At 44.7% G+C, this 20,505-nt stretch overlaps 1 protein-coding gene across 13 annotated transcripts in view; it reads left to right on the top strand.

Annotated features, from left to right (window-relative positions):
- Positions 1 to 2,978: 2,978 nt before the first annotated feature.
- Positions 2,979 to 20,505, top strand: part of LOC139544008 (ankyrin-1-like) — a 108,380-nt gene continuing 90,853 nt past the window's right edge. For 10 of the 13 annotated variants that reach the window (XM_071350656.1, XM_071350655.1, XM_071350657.1 and 7 more), the window contains exon 1: positions 2,979 to 3,662. In XM_071350656.1, the coding sequence (XP_071206757.1) occupies positions 3,537 to 3,662 (126 nt within the window). In that variant the 5' untranslated portion in view covers positions 2,979 to 3,536. The remainder of the gene's footprint in view (positions 3,663 to 20,505) is intronic. The other 3 variants (XM_071350661.1, XM_071350653.1, XM_071350660.1) reach the window with 1 other exon arrangement.

Here is a 20,505-nt window from a genome sequence, read left to right as displayed (position 1 = left end):
CAGAGACAACGATAAACAGCTGCCTCTGATTGGGAACCAATCTAGGCCACCATAGATCTACATATGTCTAGACTAGGCTAGACACACACACCTAGACATACAAAAAACCCTAGACAAGACAAAAACACACATACCACCCTCGTCACACCCTGACCTAACCAAAATAATAAAGAAAACAAAGAATAATAAAGTCAGGGCGTGACAGGGGGTTAGCGTCCATTAGAGGGGAAGGGAAATGTCCAAAGGAGGAGCAGCAGGGGGAGTAGGTGACTAGTCGCGACTATTCAGCATAATACATGTATATTGGGGTGAGGGCAGGGTAAAAAATGACCTTTGAGGTGGGGGGTAGTAGCCTGATGGTCTGGGGGTAGAAGCTATTGGCCAGTCTTACAGTTTTTACCATGATGCTCCTATGCTGCCTGCGTCTGAGTGATAGAAACGGGGAGAACAGTCCATGGCTCGGGTGGCTGGGGTCCCTGAGGATAGTCTTGGCCTTCCTGCGACACCTGGTGCAGTAGGTGTCCAAATCAATAAGCAATATGCAGAAACAGTTCGTTATATATTGAAAACCTAAACCTAAAATCTACTATCTACACATGTGCAACAATAGTATTTTTTTTAAACGAGCACCTTATAAACTGCACACGCACCAAAACCCTGGTGTTTGGACAAATGACAATAAATCACTGATATCGATTAGGTGGGGGGGATCAGGTTGTAGCGCTGTTGAAACTAACACAACTAAAAAACACATGGAAACTGTAGATACTTTTTACATCACTGGTTAGAGAACAACCTGCAGAAGACAGTCAGCTACATTTTGGAGTGAGGCAATTTGGTTTGGGGGTCGCCAAAACAGAAAGAGAAACGTAACACTTATTTTTCAATCACTCATATTGATATCACATTAAAATCAATTGCGTGAGGGGGAGATAAGGTTGCAAGTTCTGTTTAAACTAACACAGATCAAAAACTACACGGAATCTGGTAATAATGTGTTGCCTACAATTTGTAGAAGACAGCTAGCTAAATTTTGAAGTGTTGTATTTTGATTCAAGTGGGTGGCCAACGCAGTAGGTTTAATGCAACACTTTTTTTTACCACTTCCATCGATATCATGCTGAAATCAATAGAGCAGGTCCAAACGTTTGGGCTGTAGCGTTGTTGGTTAGATGAGAACTTATAGCTTACAGTATTGGCCTATCTATATTTTGGAATGTCGGATGTTGATTTCCGGTGATCTGACAACATTAGTCTGCACTATTGAGGTATGAGTACAGGTTCAGTAGTCTTATTGTTGTAGATTAAAATGCATTATGTCATTATTAAAAAATATATTTTTAGGATATCATTCACCAACATTTCAGTAGGTGGCAGTATTATACATATTTTTGTATTCCAGACTATTTGCAAGTATAACATCTATTCTCATAGTGGTATTGACATTTTTGACACATGGGAAAAAACTTAATTGGAACCTGCCCCATCAGTTAGAGTGGAATACTGCCTAGCCTACATTGATGTGCCTAGTATGTCATTTCCCATTTGACCTTTGTGCTGAACACAGAATAAACCCCCATTCTATTCCTGGGGCTATTGAACCATATTTTGGAGTGTTTATTGCCTCCAGTTGATTGGGGACCATTGCCATCAGTCAAAATAAAGTCCAAAGCTGTCAATCACACAAATGGAATTTCCCTCCCTGCTTGGTGTCAGTAGTGGTAGTTGGAGTTTGTACCCTATTGAATGACACATGAAGAAGTGATGAATGGAAAGACCCCAAATCAATGCAGGTTTTATTGACATACTGTACACACACACACACAGACACACACACACACACACACACACACACACACACACTCAATAAATAAATTACTTGGTCACCAGGGAGACATCCCCTATTCATCTATGAGTCCTTAATGGGAAACATTTTTTATTATTTAATTACTTGTTTAAATAAAAATGCTTGGCTGAGGAATGCACAGTTTATATATTTCAATATGTGTTCCCTATGCACAGTATTGATTTAATGCTTCATTTTGCGGGTAGGCTAACTGGAATGAGCAAATCATTTCAGTTGCATTCTCAAGCCAGGCAGTTGAATGCAGGTGTGCTGATATATTGGCTCATGGCAACCACAAATAAATATGACTAATGTGTTTCTGGTCAGGTGGCTGCTGTCTTAAGACTATGCAGAGAGCGTGATACCCCCACCATGATGTCAGTGTAATTCCTTTGTTTCTATGTCTCCGGCGTTGAGAAGGATTCCACATATAGCGCTGAGATTACATTTAGTGTGACTGGAATATAAATGAATGGAGCGACTAGAATATGCCTTTTACTTCCATTTCCATGTTTGCCCTTGCTCTCTTTTCCCTCGATCAATGATTGTGTGAGGTCCTTATTGGTTCTGGAATGATTCATTATTTGTTCTACAGTGAAAAGGAGAGGGAGAAGACAGGGCGGCAATTTTTATGAAACACACATGTTTTTGATGTTTATTCCTTGTCTGTTGCTGACTGTAAAACATAACAGAACCTGATTAGCTAGGGTGAACACAGCCCCATCTTACTGCTTGTGTACTACTCCATGTCAATAAATCACACAGAGAAATACATACCAACAATTGTCTATACATCTTTGAAAACCCAAAGATATATAGAATAAACTTTAGAGCAGAGCAAGAAAAGGCTGTATATTTAAGCAATAATGCCCAAGGGGGTGTGGTATATAGCCAATATGCCACTGCTAAGGGCTCGGAGTGCCTGGACACAGCCCTTAGCTGTGGTATATTAGCCATATACCACAAACCCCCGAGGTGCCTTATTGCAATTATAAACTACTAATCAACGTAATTAGAGCAGTAGAAATAAATGGTTTGTCATACCCGTGGTATATGACCTGATATACCACGGCTGTCAGCCAATCAGCATTCAGGGCTCGCGCCACCCAGTTTATACATTTGATTGAAGAATAACAACATTTCTGCTATACTGCAGGATTGGCGTCCTTTTCCTTTGAGGGAATTGTGGAACCTTGGAAGAGGCAAGAAGAAGCAAGGGGTGACAATTTTTTTTTGAAGGAATCTGCAGTTCGTGTGCCCTTACAATTGTATTTTACACACACAGTTCTCAGCAGCTTGGTCAGTGAAGTGGAGGATAGAGAGAAGCAGAGGAGGACATAACAGAGGGAGAAAGAGAGAGGGAGCTCTGCAGCAGGATCCCCACCGTGCTGAGCCCAGGACTGCGTGACTGGTCTGTGCTGGGTGAGGGGGAGGGGAGGCATATCAGTGCAACACAGCCTTACTGGATGAGTAGCAGCAGCAGCAGTAACACTAGCAGCATCTCATTTGTGGCTGCTGGGGGCTCGGTCGCTAGAGCACCGCGCTCCCGCTCACACACACACAGGCGCTCCCAGCGCCACCGTCACACACACGCAGTGGCAGCCACAGCCGTCGTTAGAGCCTGGGCTGGGGCAGGGACGGGGACCGCTACTGTGACGACTGGAGCTACGGCGATAGCAGCTGCGGCACCATGGCGCAAGCCGCCAAGCAGCTACGCAAGAACAAGGACCTAGCGGAGCTCGCAGCTCAGGAGCTGAAGGATAAGGAGGAGGAGAAGAACAAGAAGAGGAATCGATCGAGGGACCGCAGACGCAAGGTATGGCTGACTGAGGATGGTGTCAATTTCTCTGTCTTTGTTCTCTCTCTCTCTCTCTCTCCCTGTCTCCCTCCCTCCATTGTACAGGACGGGTTAGGAATACTTAACAATATAATTACACACACAGTCACGCGCACACATCTGCCATGTGTTAACCAGTTATGCACAGATGCTCATGCACAGGTTGTGTTTGTTCAGTCAGACATGCCCTGCCCGCTTCTCCCCGGAGGGTGTCATGCTCTTTACTCTGGTGTTTTCCCCATATGTCATTTCTCTTGGAGGGTGGAGTCACAGAGGGTCGGGGGCGGTGTGGGGAGACAGGCAGGGATCCTCTCTGTCTCCCTCCACTCTTCCCCTCTCCTAATCTCCTAGCTGAGTCGTTATGTCCTGCTTGCTGGGTTTAATGTGCCTTTCAGGTTCTATTGTTTTCCCCTCCTGTGGACCTGCTGTAGTATGTGCCACATATCTCTGATAGGCTGGCTTTTATAGTCACTTTCCTAGATGAGTGTGTGAGAGAGACTGTTCATCCATCCTCGGCTGAGAGGGAAAGAGTGATCTCTTCTCTCCTTCCCCTATTTGCTAAGCTTAATATTCCTACTATAAAGAACAGCCGGTTTTAATGTAAACCTCCCAGCTCTACCTGTGAGATTAAGGGTTAAAAGGATGTTCTCCAATAGGGTGCACTGCAGTTGCCTCCAACTCTTGAGTCAGTGTTCTTTGCTGTAGGCTACAGTGATATCTCCACCTGCTCCTTCAATTATCATGGCTCATTTGCTCATTACCTGGGTATTGATGGTGACATGACACCTCATTGTTGATGTCTTGTGTGTGTATTATCATCACTGTAAGACAACGTGAGGTCAGTGTGTAGAGTGGTGGGATCTTGGAGAAGTCTGAGGATGGTGGGAGAAAGGGAGAGAACAGAGAGAGAGATATAGATGGAATAGGAGAGAGAGAGAGAGAGAGAGAGAGAGAGAGAGAGAGAGAGAGAGAGAGAGAGAGAGAGAGAGAGAGAGAGAGTAAGGAGAGCAGAGGCAGAGGAGGGAGCCTGTAGCTCCACGTGACGGTTGTTCATACCATGGCAAACAGTCTCAGCAATGTCAGAGGCGTCTTACAGGGAGGATATCCTGTTCAGAACATCTGTCACAGGCCAGCTTTTATCTCTGACCTCCACATCAACACCATCCAAATGAGAGACGGCGAAAGAGAGGGAGGAGAGAAGGAGAGGATACCTCTGCAATACCAATTAATAGCAATTGTTGGCTGCAATCATTTCAATTCAACACACACATTTGAAAACATCATATTGCTTGCTGTATGCCAAGGTTGGCATTGGAATAAGGTTGAGACAGCGGCATAATGAATTATTGATAACCCTTCCATAATGTGATGATCTACCCTGTCAGTAGTCGGTATGTGTAAAAGGAAAGGTGTCTACACTACAATATCTTCATGCATACAGTGCATTCAGAAAGTATTCAGACCCCTTGACTTTTTCCAAATTTTGTTACGTTACAGCCTTATTCTAAAATGGATTTAAAAAAAAATCCTCATCAGTTTACACACAATACCCCATAATGACAAAGCAAAAACACGTTTAATTTTTTTTGTGTGCAAATTTATACAAATAAATAAATGAAATAACATATTTACATAAGTATTAAGACCCTTTACTCAGTACTTTGTTGAAGCACCTTTGGCAGCGATTACAGCCTCAAGTCTTCTTGGGTATGACGCTACAAGCTTGGCACACCTGTATTTGGGGAGTTTCTCTCATTAGTCTTTGCAGATCTTCTCAAGCTCTGTCAGGTTGGATGGGGAGCGTCGCTGAACAGCTATTTTCAGGTCTCTCCAGAGATGTTCGATCGGGTTCATGTCCAGGCTCTGGCTGGGCCACTCAAGGACATTCAGAGACTCCCAGTCCCTGCCCCTGAAAAAACATCCCGACAGCATGATTCTGCCACCACATTGCTTCACCGTAGGGATGGTGCCAGGTTTCCTCCAGACGTGACGCTTGGTACTCAGGTCAAATAGTTCAATCTTGGTTTCATCAGACCAGAGAATCTTTTTTCCCATGGTCTGAGAGTCCTTTAGGTGCCTTTTGGAAAACTCCAAGCGGGCTGTCTTGTGCCTTTTACTGAGGATTAGCTTCCGTCTGACCACTCTACCATAAAGGCCTGATTGGTGGAGTGCTGCAGAGATGGTTGTCCTTATGGAAGGTTCTCCCATCTCCACAGAGGAACTCTGGAGCTCTATCAGAGTGACCATCGGGTTCTTGGTCACCTCCATGACCGTGGTCCTTCTCCCCTGATTGCTCAGTTTGGCCGGACGGCCAGCTCTAGGAAGAGTCTTGGTGGTTCCAAACTTCTTCCGTTTAAGAATGATGGAGGCCACTGTGTTCTTGGGGACCTTCAATGCTGCAGAAATATTTTGGTACCCTTCCCCAGATCTGTGCTTCAACACAATCCTGTCTCAGAGCTCTACGGACAATTCATTTGACCTCATGGCTTGGATTTTGCTCTGACATGCACTGTCAACTGTGGGACCTTATATAGACAGGTGTGTGCCTTTCCAAATAATGTCCAATCAATTGAATTTACAACAGGTGGACTTCAATCAAGTTGTAGAAACATCTCAAGGATGTTCAATGGAAACAGGATGTACCAGAGCTCAACTTCGAGTCTCGTAGCAAAAGGTCTGAATACTTGTGTAAATAATGTATTTCTGTTAGTTTTTTTAATACATTTGCAAACATTTCTAAAAACCAGTTTACGCTTTGTCATTGTGGGGTATTGTGCGTAGATTGATGAGGGAAAAAAAAATACTTAATCCATTTTAAAATAAGGCTGTAACGTAGCAAAATGTGGAAAAAGTCAAGGGGTCTGAATACTTTCCGAATGCACCGTATCTTCTCAATCATCACAATTTATAGATCAGTTAGGGTTTTAGGTTGGCTGAGAAAAGTGGAGAAAGTATTATCAAATATAGGGATGCTGTAGAATGTTTTGTGTGTTTTCATTGCAATGCATTGGGCTGTAGTACATTTTCCTATTTCCACAGGGTGTGGACTTAATACAATACTAGACTCAAGACCTGCTAATGTGTTGTGTGTGTGAGCGCGTGTCCATTTGTATGTGCAATCGCGCATGTGTGTGTGAGATGATATGGCTTTAGGGTACCTCATTCCTCTTTTATATAACCTCCTGGATGCAGTCCTCTAATGATAAAACCATTACAGTGTGAGCTCAGAGGCATTCACTCTCTCTAGTATTGCTTTGGCCTTGAGGATGATCTCCTCCTTCATAGGTGGAGGCACAGAGATGACTAAAAATGACAAAATAAATGTTTCAATGACCAGAGATGTGCACTGTCTTAGACCTTCTGTTAGTGGAATTCCAAGCTGTTAACATTTTGCATTAACATTTTTAGAAGCCTTGCTGAAACTGCTATGTACTGCTTGCATAATGATTGTGCTATATCTGTGTGTGCCAATTGACCCTTCGCTAAGCCCTGCCTCAACCAATTACAGCGCTCCGATGGATTGCAATTGTCGTCAAATCTGACACCTCGGACAGGCTTGCTCACGTTTCAAACCTTTGGAAACCAAGAAGGGCTATGGCAAAAACTGAGAGTTTTTATCAAATAATAAATATTTTAAATTAGGGATGCACGATATATCGGTAGATATATATCGGTATCGGACGATATTAGCTAAAAATGCCAACATCGGCATCGGCCCGATGTCTAGTTTAACGCCGATGTGCAAAACCGATGTCGAAGCTGACGTGCATACCTACAGTGGGGAGAACAAGTATTTGATACACTGCCGATTTTGCAGGTTTTCCTACTTACAAAGCATGTAGAGGTCTGTAATTTTTATCATAGGTACACTTCAACGGTGAGAGACGGAATCTAAAACAAAAATCCTGAATATCACATTGTATGATTTTTAAGTAATTAATTAGCATTTTATTGCATGACATAAGTATTTGATCACCTACCAACCAGTAAGAATTCCGGCTCTCACAGACCTGTTCGTTTTTCTTTAAGAAGCCCTCCTGTTCTCCACTCATTACCTGTATTAACTGCACCTGTTTGAACTTGTTACCTGTATAAAAGACACCTGTCCACACACTCAATCAAACAGACTCCAACCTCTCCACAATGGCCAAGACCAGAGAGCTGTGTAAGGACATCAGGGATAAAATTGTAGACCTGCACAAGGCTGGGATGGGCTACAGGACAATAGGCAAGCAGCTTGGTGAGAAGGCAACAACTGTTGGCGCAATTATTAGAAAATGGAAGAAGTTCAAGATGACGGTCAATCACCCTCGGTCTGGGGCTCCATGCAAGATCTCACCTCGTGGGGCATCAATGATCATGAGGAAGGTGAGGGATCAGCCCAGAACTACATGGCAGGACCTGGTCAATGACCTGAAGAGAGCTGGGACCACAGTCTCAAAGAAAATCATTAGTAACACACTACGCCGTCATGGATTAAAATCCTGCAGCGCACACAAGGTCCCCCTGCTCAAGCCAGCGCATGTCCAGGCCCGTCTGAAGTTTGCCAATGACCATCTGGATGATCCAGAGGAGGAATGGGAGAAGGTCATGTGGTCTGATGAGACAAAAATAGAGCTTTTTGGTCTAAACTCCACTCGCCGTGTTTGGAGGAAGAAGAAGGATGAGTACAACCCCAAGAACACCATCCCAACCGTGAAGCACGGAGGTGGAAACATCATTCTTTGGGGATGCTTTTCTGCAAAGGGGACAGGACGACTGCACCGTATTGAGGGGAGGATGGATGGGGCCATGTATCGTGAGATCTTGGCCAACAACCTCCTTCCCTCAGTAAGAGCATTGAAGATGGGTCGTGGCTGGGTCTTCCAGCATGACAACGACCCAAAACACACAGCCATGGCAACTAAGGAGTGGCTCCGTAAGAAGCATCTCAAGGTCCTGGAGTGGCCTAGCCAGTCTCCAGACCTGAACCCAATAGAAAATCTTTGGAGGGAGCTGAACGTCCGTATTGCCCAGCGACAGCCCCGAAACCTGAAGGATCTGGAGAAGATCTGTAGGGAGGAGTGGGCCAAAATCCCTTCTGCAGTGTGTGCAAACCTAGTCAAGAACTACAGGAAACGTATGATCTCTGTAATTGCAAACAAAGGTTTCTGTACCAAATATTAAGTTCTGCTTTTCTGATGTATCAAATACTTATGTCATGCAATAAAATGCAAATTAATTATTTAAAAATCATACAATGTGATTTTCTGGATTTTTGTTTTAGATTCCGTCTCTCACAGTTGAAGTGTACCTATGATAAAAATTACAGACCTCTACATGCTTTGTAAGTAGGAAAACCTGCAAAATCGGCAGTGTATCAAATACTTGTTCTCCCCACTGTATATAACGTAGGTAGATGACGTAATGACGCCACGGAAAATACAGCGCCAATACTAAGCGCCAACTTCCAACAAGTAAACAAGTTCAAGTTGAGCAGTCATTTGAAAGAGTAAGAACACAGAGGAAGAGTAAGCGCACCGAGGGAGAGAGGCCACGGACAGACAGAGCTGAAACTTCACTGCTTGACATGTATGATGAAATCCTGGTTGAGACTGAACAAATAAACAACGAAACATCACAGCAAGTAAGTGAAAGAAATAGGTTTTGATTATACTGGTAATGGGGACATACGTAAATGCCAACAAAACAACTTTTTGGTCAGTGTGTGTGTGTGTGTGTGTGTGTGTGTGTGTGTGTGTGTGTGTGTGTGTGTGTGTGTGTGTGTGTGTGTGTGTGTGTGTGTGTGTGTGTGTGTGTGTGTGTGTGTGTGTGTGTGTGTGTTTCAACTATTTAAATGTACTAGAATGCTTTAAAGGTCGCACATGTCTTTTTATATCGGTTATGGGTATCATTTATTTTGGCAAGGAAAATATTGGATATCGGTATCGGCCAAAAATACCATATCGGTGTATCCCTAGTTTAAATGACTAAATAATTGAACAGTGCGCTAGGGGTACTTGAAACTATGAAACATGAAACAGAGCCTGTTGAAGTGTTTTTCGAATTACGAAATTATACTGTTTTCATTGTTTGCTAGCTAGCTAGCCATAGTGAATATAACTTGTATTCTCCAGATGTATGTTAGCTAGCTAAATTGGCTTTATTAGGAATATAATTGTCATCTGTGTTCAACATCAGCACACGATTTGAGAGCACTTGTTCGCTCCAAAAGTGGTCCAGGTTCCCAGGAAGCAATTGTAATGACAGTTCACCACAACACACCCTAAAGTCTCCTGATCAGCAAGGGGTAGTCTGTGTTTAGTCTCATTGTGAATTATAAACACAGTTTGAGATCATTGTGATGAGTCTTCTCCAGTGGTTTTACAGGGGAATTGGGCATTCTGGGAAAATGTTGACTGAGGTTGCAACAGTAACCAAGAGGGGTGGGGCTTAGCAAAGGGTCAATTAACTTTTGGGCTATAGTGTGGAGCGCTGATTACAGAAGTCTATCACTCACACCACAGAGCTGGTAGATGTAATCCAGAAAGCTCACTCACTAATAACCATGCATTGGGATATTTAATTAATTTATACTTGTGGGAATTGGCCTGTATGGATAGAGCTAAATTGAAATGTTTCTTACAGAAGAAATGCAGAAATCATATACATAACCATGGTAACAATTAAAAGGGAACAGTTTGGAGATTATGGGGAAATGATTAGACTAAAGGTGAAGAGACAACAGTTTACCTGACAAGACTGAATCCAAACATTACACTGTTGATTTCATGTGCATTTTACATTTACTGTACTTTTCGCTGCATTTGTTGATAACAAAATCTGAAAATACTCTGGATACATTCAGTAACACGATGAGAAAATTCTTGGAATATTTGGGGTAGGTGCAACATAAGAAAAACAATTAAAAGGATTTGAGTGAGAGATCGAACTGTTTTTTCCAAGTGGTCACACACCTCCACAGTTCCTGATGAATTTAAATACACTTTTAACTCAAAGAAGAGTCTTCAAATATAAGGTGTTTTTTTTATCTCTCCTAGCTGTGCCGTTGAGGAACTAGAGCAAGCACACTTGTAGTTGTTTCCTTTGGAACACAACCCTGCATCCCACCATTACACAATTACTGTTGTTGTTTATGCAATCCAAAAACGTTCCATTATAAATCACAATCTGGGTCAGGTGGGCATAATTTGAAAGCTTGTTCTATTGCCAACATGACTAGCTAAATTATAAAATAGGATCTTACAGTGTTAGGCTTTCAGTAGGCAATTCAGAGAAGCAGATCGTTATTTTGGTGCGCATATGTCATGAGTGAATTCAAATGTATGGTCTGCTACAAATTTTCTTCACAATACCATAAACATGAGCTAATTCTGTTCAGGACAACCCAGGTTATAATGCCATGTCTTATTTTAACTGTACATCAAACAGAGTGATCATACACTGAGTGTACAAAACATTAGGAACACCTTCCTAATATTGAGTTGCACCCCCTTTTGCCCTCAGAACGGCCTCAAAGTTTTGAAAGCGTTCCACAGAGATGCTGACCCATTTTGATTCCAATGCTTCCCACAGTTGTGTCAAGTTGGCTGGATACACAATCTGTGTCTCAATTGCTAAAAATCCTTCAATAACCTGTCTCCTCCCATTCATCTACACTGATTTGAAGTGGATAAATCCTCTTAATGTAAAGTTCCCATATTTGGGGACCCTATTACATTTTTTTATTCAATTCAGTCTTGTATGAGAATGGTAGCTCCTATTGTCACGTTCGTCTTAAGGAGTAGACCAAGATGCAGCGTGGTATGTTTCCATCCTTTATTTTGGAATAGAACATTTCAAAGAACAAAAACAACAAAACAAACTGTAACGATAGTCATTTTCCTCCTCCTCGGACGAGGAGAGGCGAGAAGGATCGGACCAATACGCAGAGTGGTTCGTTTCCATAGTGATTTAATATACAACAAAACAATATGCGATACAAAATAACAAAATAACTACCGTGACAGTCCCGTGTGGCAAAAACACTGACACAGGAACACAAACACCCACAAAACACACGTGAAACCCCGGCTGCCTAAGTATGATTCTCAATCAGGGACAACGATTGACAGCTGCCTCTGATTGAGAATCATACCAGGCCGAACACACAAAATCCCAACATAAAAATCACACATTGACAACCCACCCAACTCACGCCCTGACCATACTAAATAAATACAAAAACAAGGGAAAACAGGTCAGGAACGTGACACAAACAAACAAACCGCTATAAATAAGCTCACAAGCAACTATACACAGACAAGATCCCACAAAGCACAAAGGGGAAATGGCTGCCTAAATATGATCCCCAATCAGAGACAACGATAAACAGCTGCCTCTGATTGGGAATCATACCAAGCCAACATAGATATATAATTACCTAGATGACCCACCCTAGTCACACCCCGACCTAACCAACATAGAGAATAACAGGCTCTCTATGGTCAGGGCGTGACACCTATCTGCAAAAGTAGGGTGTCTGCGGAAAGCTGAGTATCTTGGCTATTGATCTGTGCCTTAAAATCTTTGGTGTGACCTACTACCATATATGGGCATACACATGTATAAGTGCAGGCCGAGCCGATAACCTCATTTCAAGAAGATGGCTGCTACCTACGTTCCGGTTAACATTGTGAAGCACAAACAAAATAAACACGGAATATGTTGATTCACACCGAAAGCCGGGACTCCATAGATTATGAGAATATCTTATGTGTCTGCCTGTGACCTACCATTATTTATCACCAGCCCCGAGAGTCAAAATATTTATTATACACAACGTTTTCATCTCACAAGGTTCGTCTCACAAAGGTTATTTTACACAGCAAACATCTCACAAGGTAAGCTTCGATTGGGTGGGTATAATTTGTGGAACGTTCCAACACGAGTCTGTTCCAAAAACTTCGTAAAGTACAAGGTTGCCAACAAACAACGCATACAAAGTAGCATGATCAATTCACCTATCTAACTAGCTGCCGAATAGGCGTCAACTCACCACGTAGCTTATTCATAATGTTTGTCCATAGGCTAGTGAGGACAGACATTTTTCGGAATAAACGTGGTGAGTGAAAAATTCATGAAATAACCCACTCCCTACCCGTTATCTTATTTGGCCGCTATTCAACTTTGTATGCGTTGTTTGTTGGCATCCTTGTTATTTATGAAGTTTTTTGGAACGGATTCCTGTTGGAACGTTACACAAATTATACCCACACGCTTCGATGCGGTCTGTGTTTGAGCTATAGCTACATGGGGGGTATGAAATTCATCCTTAGGATGTTATGAACAAATCTAGCCTATTGCCAATGTTATCTGATGATGTATGACTTAATGGCAACATCAGATGTCTACCGAGTGACTATCTTTGCACATGAAAAATATGATGAAAACACATGGATATCCCCCGACACCTCAACCGTGTTTGTGGAGAGGTTGGTAGAAATTGTGATTTAATACTTAACAAATAGCTTTTAGGGATTGCAAATATGTAATAGCACTGGAACTATCTCATTTGCAGACATATGCCACTTTGGAGAGGTTTAGGGACACATAGAAACATCCCGAGACCACACCTGACACCACTTACTAAACATCTGCCAATTTCTAGCTGTTAGGTCTATCAATTTTTTTCTGATATATTTCCCATGTTGTGGAAGCCATCTGATGTGTTTCCAATAATTCACTTATATTTTGTCAATGAAAGATGATTTTCAAAATAAAAAACTAAAAAACAGTTATTTTGTGTGTGCTTGATCTTGTTTATTCTGAACTAACTCCTATCTTCTGATCATTTCGTCATAATCTCCCAGGTGTATTTTTTCCAAATATACCACGTTTTGGAATTTCAGAATTGTGTAATTACACATGAATACCAGTTACTTTTGGGTTTGTCTATTTAGGCGGAAATCTCCATTTTGCCATTACATCTAAGGGTGACATCAATAAGGGATCATAGCTTTCACCTGGCCAGTCTATGTCATGGAAAGAGGAGGTATTCCTGATGTTTTGTACACTCAGTGTAAATGTTGACATATATTACATGAGTTTTATGATATGGAAATGTGAAGTGCACATTTAGACTCACGGGTGTTTGCTTGCTTGTATGACAGCAAAGCGTCAAAGCAAAAAAATATAAACGCAACATCTAATAGCTACAGTTCATGTAAGGAAATGTGTCAATTTAAATAAATTCATTAGGCCCTAATGAATGGATTTCACATCACTGGGAATACAGATATGCATCTGTTGGTCACAGATACCTTAAAAAGTAGGGGCATGGATCTGAAAACCAGTTAGTATCTGGTGTGACTACCATTTGCCTCGTGCTGCGCGACATATCTCCTTTGCGTAGAGTTGATCAGACTGTTGATTGTGGCCTGTGGAATGTTGTCCCACTCCTATTCAATGGCTGTGCGAAGTTGCTGGATATTGGCGGAACTGGAACACGCTGTCGTATACGTCAATCCAGAGCATCCCAAACATGCCTAATGGGTGACCTGTCTGACCTGTCTGGTGAGTATGCAGGCCATGGAAGAACTGGGACATTTTTGGCTTCAATGCATTATCATGTTGAAACATGTGCGAAGTGAATGGCACGGTGGATGAAAGGCATGGCAATGGGCCTGAGGATCTCGTCAAGTTATCTCTGTGCATTAAAATTCAAATAAAATGCAATTATGTTCGTTGTCCGTAGCTTATACCTGCCCATACCATAACCCCACCAGCACCATGGGGCACTCCGTTCACAACATTGACATCAGCATACCACCCACCCGCCATCTGCCCGGTACAGTTGAAACCGGGATTCATCCGTGAAGAGCACACTTCTCTAGTGTGACAGTGGCCATTGAAGGTGAGCATTTGCCCACTGAAGTCTGTTATGACGCCGAACTGCAGTCGGGTCAAGAACCTGGTGAGGACGACGAGCACACAGATGAGCTTCCCTGAGACGGTTTCTGACAGTTTGTGCAAAAATTATTTGTTTGTGCAAACCCACAGTTTCATCAGCTGTCCGGGTGGCTGGTCTCAGACGATCCCGCAGGTGAAGAAGCTGGATGTGGAGGTCCTGGGCTGGCGTGGTTACACATGGTCTGCGATTGTGAGACAGGTTGGACGTACTGTCAAATTCTCTAAAACAACGTTGGAGGCGGCTTATGGTAGAGAAATGAACATAGAATTCTCTGGCAACAGCTCTGGTGGACATTCTTGCAGTCAGCATGCCAATTGCACACTCCCTCAAAACTTTAGACATCTGTGGCATTGTGTTGTCGCGCACTAGCGACTCCTGTGGCGGGTCGGGTGCAGTGCACGCTGACATGGTCACCAGGTGTACAATGTTTCCTCCAATACATTGGTGCAGCTGGCTTCTGGGTTAAGCGGGCATTGTGTCAAGAAGCAGTGTGGCTTGGCTGGGTTGTGTTTCGGAGGACGCATGGCTCTCGACCTTCGCCTCTCTCGAGTCCGTACGGGAGTTGCAGCGATGGGACAAGACTGTGACAACCAATTGGATACCACGAAATTGTGGAGAAAAAGGGGTAAAAAAAATGTTTTAATAAAACATTTAAATAAAATAACAATAGTGCAAAAAATGTGTGAGAAATAAGATTTATCTGAGTATGGAACATTTCTGGGATCTTGTCGTGCGGTTCTCAGAATGGATCTCAGTCAAAACCCATCCATATCTGTGAGGTGGAGACCCTGAGCTCTGACGTCATGTATAGCATCTTACTGTGCAGCCATTGCGTTCTAATTTAGGCACTTCTCAGTGTCCAAATCTGCCATTTTCAACCCGTATATGGTATGAGTGTAAAGGTCTACCCTAGCCCAGTCGGCCGGAACTGCACAGACCATGGTGTTTATTGTGAGTAAGAATTCTGCCCTACATTCAGTCTTCCTGCTAAGCTGATATATGAAAAGAACAGCAATGTATGTGCGTGAGCATATTTACGTGTGTGTGGGGCGCAAACAGAAGTGTCCCAGATTCCGAGGGACCTGTGTGTGTGTGTGTGTGTGTGTGTGTGTGTGTGTGTGTGTGTGTGTGTGTGTGTGTGTGTGTGTGGTGTGTGTGTGTGTGTGTGTGTGTGTGTGTGTGTGTGTGTGTGTGTGTGTGTGTGTGTGTGTGTGTGTGTGTGTGTGTGTGTGTGTGTGTGTGTGTGTGTGTGTGTGTGTGTGTGTGTGTGTGTGTGTGTTTGTATGCATCTCAGAGGAGTAGGCAGGATGAGGCAAGGTCGGGCTGATGTGTAAGCACCCTTCATCCCAGCCACCGCCATGCTGGAAGAACATTCTGAAACAGGAACATACAGTCTGCTGTCTTTATGACAGGTACCTGCAGTGTAAAACAGGTGCCAAGTAGAGGCAGCAGTAACAGAGAGACAGATAGGGATGAAATTGCAGTTTATAGGATTGTATGAAATATTACAGTAAGAGGTTAGAGGTGGAGGTTATCCTCAGTGTAGGGTTTAGCCAGGTTTCAGCAGGGCTATTACCTCATCACAAGATGGCCATCCCATCTGCCATGCTTGCCTTTATTACCCAAAATCACCTGACTTTAATGACTAGAAATATCGATCCGCTAGACGCCCATCTCGTTTAGTGCCAGCCATGTTATGTTGCTTCAAATTCAATTAATATCTTAAGTACCAGCCTATTAAAAGGCACCTTGTCTTTAACATGTCACTGAACATAGACTATGGTTGTCAATGTGGATTAAGGACCTTGTTCATCTCATCTATCAAATTTACCTGCAACCCTCATGATTGTGGAAGATGATGTTTGCTGGGATCTGGTGACAAATGTATCAAACACAACAGATCAATGAGACTTGTGTCAGGTTTTGGCCAGGACTGTTCTGTTTTTTTGTCACTAGATGTCCCCATTGCACCTTTTTTGTACCTTTTGTTTTTCCCTTGCTCTATTATTGTTTGCACCTGTATGTCGTTCCCTTGTTAGTATTTAATCCCTGTGTGTTCCTTAGTTCCTTGCTCAGTGTTTGTATGTTAGCACCCAGCCCCAGCCCAAGCCTTGTTGTGAACATATATTTTTCTCTTGTTGGATTTTCCAGAGGTTCTCTGGTTTTGTTCTTTTGTATTTTGGATTAGTCTTTTAGGTTTCTATTTTCCCTTGCTGTTTTTACCACTTTGTGGATTTTCTTTGTATTTTGGAAGTTTTTTTATTTTTTATTAAACCACCATCTCTAGTACTGCTGTGTCTGCCTCATCTTCTGGGTTCTGCCGATTTAGTGACTGTTTCTCGCACCGGGTCCTGACAGAAACACTGAGCCATTAAAATGAACCCAGAGGCAGCCAGTACCCAGGACTTTTTTCCCATGCTGTCCCACCACGAGGGGACTGTCCAACGTCACGAAGCTGCTCTGGTTCAGCAAGAGGCCTTAATGGCTGGACATTCTCAACTTCTGTCGGAGATGATGACTTCCATAAAGCAGATTTCTGATCAACTTTCTCCTGCAACCGCTTCTGCTCCAGTTCATCAGATTCAAGTGCCCGTGGCAGTTAACCCCCTGGCTGAACCTCGTCTGCCGCCTCCCCAACGGTTCTCAGGTGATCCGAGTGGTTGTAAGGGGTTTTTCACCCAATGTTCTCTCTCCTTCGAGCTGCAACCCTCGTCATTTCCCACCGACCGGTCCAAGATAGCATATATCATCACCCTGCTGTCCACCGGACAACCTCGAGTCCCTGATCAAGTTGGCTTCACGCATAGACCAGCGTCTGAGAGAGAGAGAGCTCAACCGTAGATCTCTCACCCTAGCTCCTATCGGTCCCAGCTCCGAGTCTCCACCTTTATCCCCGCTGACTCCACCGGAACCCATGCAGGTTGGACGCATCTCCCAGGCTGAGAGAGACCGCCGGATGAGGGAGCGATGCTGTCTATATTGCGGCAAACCGGGCCATTTCCTCTCCACGTGTCCCGGGCTCCAGGGAAAACGCACTCTCCCGTGCAGGCCTGGGAGGACTGTAACGGGAAACATAACCTCCTCCCATCCATCCAACTCCCGCCTGCTCATTCCAGTTACCCTTTCCTGGGACAACCACGAGCTTCCCCTTCAAGCCTTGGTAGACTCTGGAGCCGCAGGTAACTTCATGGATGGTGTCTGGGCGAAGGAGAATGGCGTTCCCTCTGAACCTCTAAGTGACCCCATAAGGGTTACTACGTTGGATGGAAGCCCTTTGGGATCTGGACTTGTCACTCGTGTCACTACCCCCTTGCGTCTTTCAGTTTCCCAACACCAGGAAGTGATGAACTTTCATCTGACCTCGTGTTCCGAGTTCCCTCTCGTCCTTGGATACCCCTGGCTTCACAGCCATAACCCTCACATCGACTGGTCTGTGGGCACTATCAAGCAGTGGGGTCCTACGTGCCAAGCCACTTGTATCTTCCCAAGTTCCCCGAGTTCCCCTCCCGAGTCTCTAGAATCCATCGACCTGTCCCGAGTTCCCGAGTGTTACCATGACCTCAAACCGGTATTTAGCAAACAGAGGGCCACCAAACTACCACCCCATAGACCTTACGATTGCCCCATCGACCTGTTTCCGGGCACCTGCCCCCCCAGGGGTCGGATCTTTTCCCTATCTCCTCCCGAACGAGCTGCTATGGATACCTACATCAAGGACGCTCTGGCAGCAGGCCTCATGCGTCCATCCACCTCGCCAGCGGGAGCAGGGTTTTTCTTTGTGGCCAAAAAAGACGGGGGATTACGTCCTTGCATCGACTACCGGGGACTTAATGCCATAACCGTCCGTAACCGCTACCCACTACCCCTTATGGCCACAGCCTTTGAGCTGCTCCAGGAAGCAGTGGTCTTCACTAAGCTTGACCTGCGGAACGCATACCATCTTGTGCGGATCAAACCCGGTGACGAGTGGAAGACCGCTTTCAACACGCCTACTGGTCACTACGAATACTTGGTGATGCCCTTCGGCCTGACCAACGCCCCGGCTGTGTTCCAAGCGCTCATAAACGATGTGCTTAGGGATATGCTTAACATTTTCGTGTTTGTTTACTTGGATGACATCCTCATCTTTTCGAGCTCCCTTCAAGAACACACTAAGCATGTCAGACAAGTGCTCAAACGCCTCCTAGACAGCCATTTGTACGTTAAGCCGGAAAAGTGTGAATTCCATTCCTCTCGAGTACAGTTCCTGGGATTTGTAGTGGAACCCGGTCGAGTCCAGATGGACCCCAAGAAGGTAGGGGCGGTAGCAGATTGGCCCACCCCCAAGTCCGTTAAGGAAGTTCAGCGTTTCCTGGGCTTCACTAACTTCTACCGCAAGTTCATCAAGAACTTCAGCTCGGTGGCAGCCCCTCTCTCAGCTTTAACCAAGGGTGGCAACACAAGGTTTCTGTGGGGAAGAGAAGCTGAGACGGCCTTCCAAGGACTCAAGCAGCGCATCCTCTCTGCTCCCATCCTGACACTACCGACGGCGGATGAACTTTTGTGGTGGAGGTAGACGCATCAGAGGTTGGTGTTGGAGCTGTCCTGTCTCAGAGGGGTGAAGACAAGAGGCTTCATCCTTGCGCCTTCTTCTCTCACCGGCTTACCCCGGCCGAGAGGAATTACGATGTGGGGGATCGTGAACTCCTAGCGGTTAAGATGGCATTGAAGGAATGGAGACACTGGCTCGAGGGGGCTTCTCAACCGTTTCAAGTGCTTACGGACCACAAAAATCTGGAGTATATCCAGCAGGCGAAGCGGTTGAACTCCAGACAAGCTCGATGGTCTCTTTTCTTCAGCCGATTCCAGTTTATTCTCACCTATAGACCCGGGTCGAAGAATCTCAAACCGGATGCCTTGTCACGAGTCTACTCTCCTGCCATTCGAGAAGATACTGACATGACTGTTCTTCCTGCCGCTAAGATCGTGGCTCCGATCTCGTGGCAAGTGGAGGATACCGTGAAACAAGCTCAAGCCATCGAACCGGGCCCTGGAGGAGGTCCTGCTAATCGGTTGTTTGTTCCCAAGGCAGCAAGGTCCCAAGTCCTTCTGTGGGGGCACTCCTCTCGCCTCACCTGTCACCCGGGCGTAGGTCGCACCTTGGAGTTCATCCAGCGTAAGTTCTGGTGGCCCACCATAAAAGAAGACGTTGCCACTTTCGTCAAGGCCTGTTCCGTGTGCTGCCAGGGCAAATCTTCTCACCTCCGCCCTCAAGGACTCCTTCACCCTTTATCTATTCCCCACCGACCCTGGTCCCATATCTCGCTGGACTTTATTACTGGCCTTCCTCCGTCCCATGGTAATACTACGATCCTAGTCATCATCGACAGGTTTTCTAAGGCGGCCAGGTTTGTTCCCTTGACCAAATTACCTTCTGCCAAGGAAACAGCTGAGTTGGTGATTAACCATGTGTTCCGAGTCTTTGGCATCCCGCAAGATATGGTTTCCGACAGAGGTCCCCAGTTCGCCTCAAGGTTTTGGAAGGCCTTCTGCCAACTCATAGGGGCCACGGCCAGTTTATCTTCAGGGTACCATCCGGAGTCCAACGGCCAAACTGAGAGGATGAATCAGGAGCTGGAAACCACCCTCAGATGTATGGTTTCCAACAACCCATCCACATGGTCATCCTTCATTGTTTGGGCTGAGTACGCGCACAACACCTTGTGCTCCTCCTCCACTGGTATATCCCCGCACGAGTGTCAGTTTGGCTATGCTCCTCTATTGTTCCCGGACCAGGAGGCAGAAGTCAGAGTGCCTTCAGCCTCGAGGTTCATCAGACGCTGTCGGCTTACGTGGAAGAAGGCCCGTCTTAATCTTCTGCGTTCCTCTCAG

Source organism: Salvelinus alpinus, chromosome 18 (genome assembly GCF_045679555.1).
Source record: "Salvelinus alpinus chromosome 18, SLU_Salpinus.1, whole genome shotgun sequence".
Lineage (NCBI taxonomy): Eukaryota > Metazoa > Chordata > Actinopteri > Salmoniformes > Salmonidae > Salvelinus > Salvelinus alpinus.
Note: the sequence above shows the minus strand (reverse complement) of the source record. Positions and strands in the feature narration are given on the sequence as shown.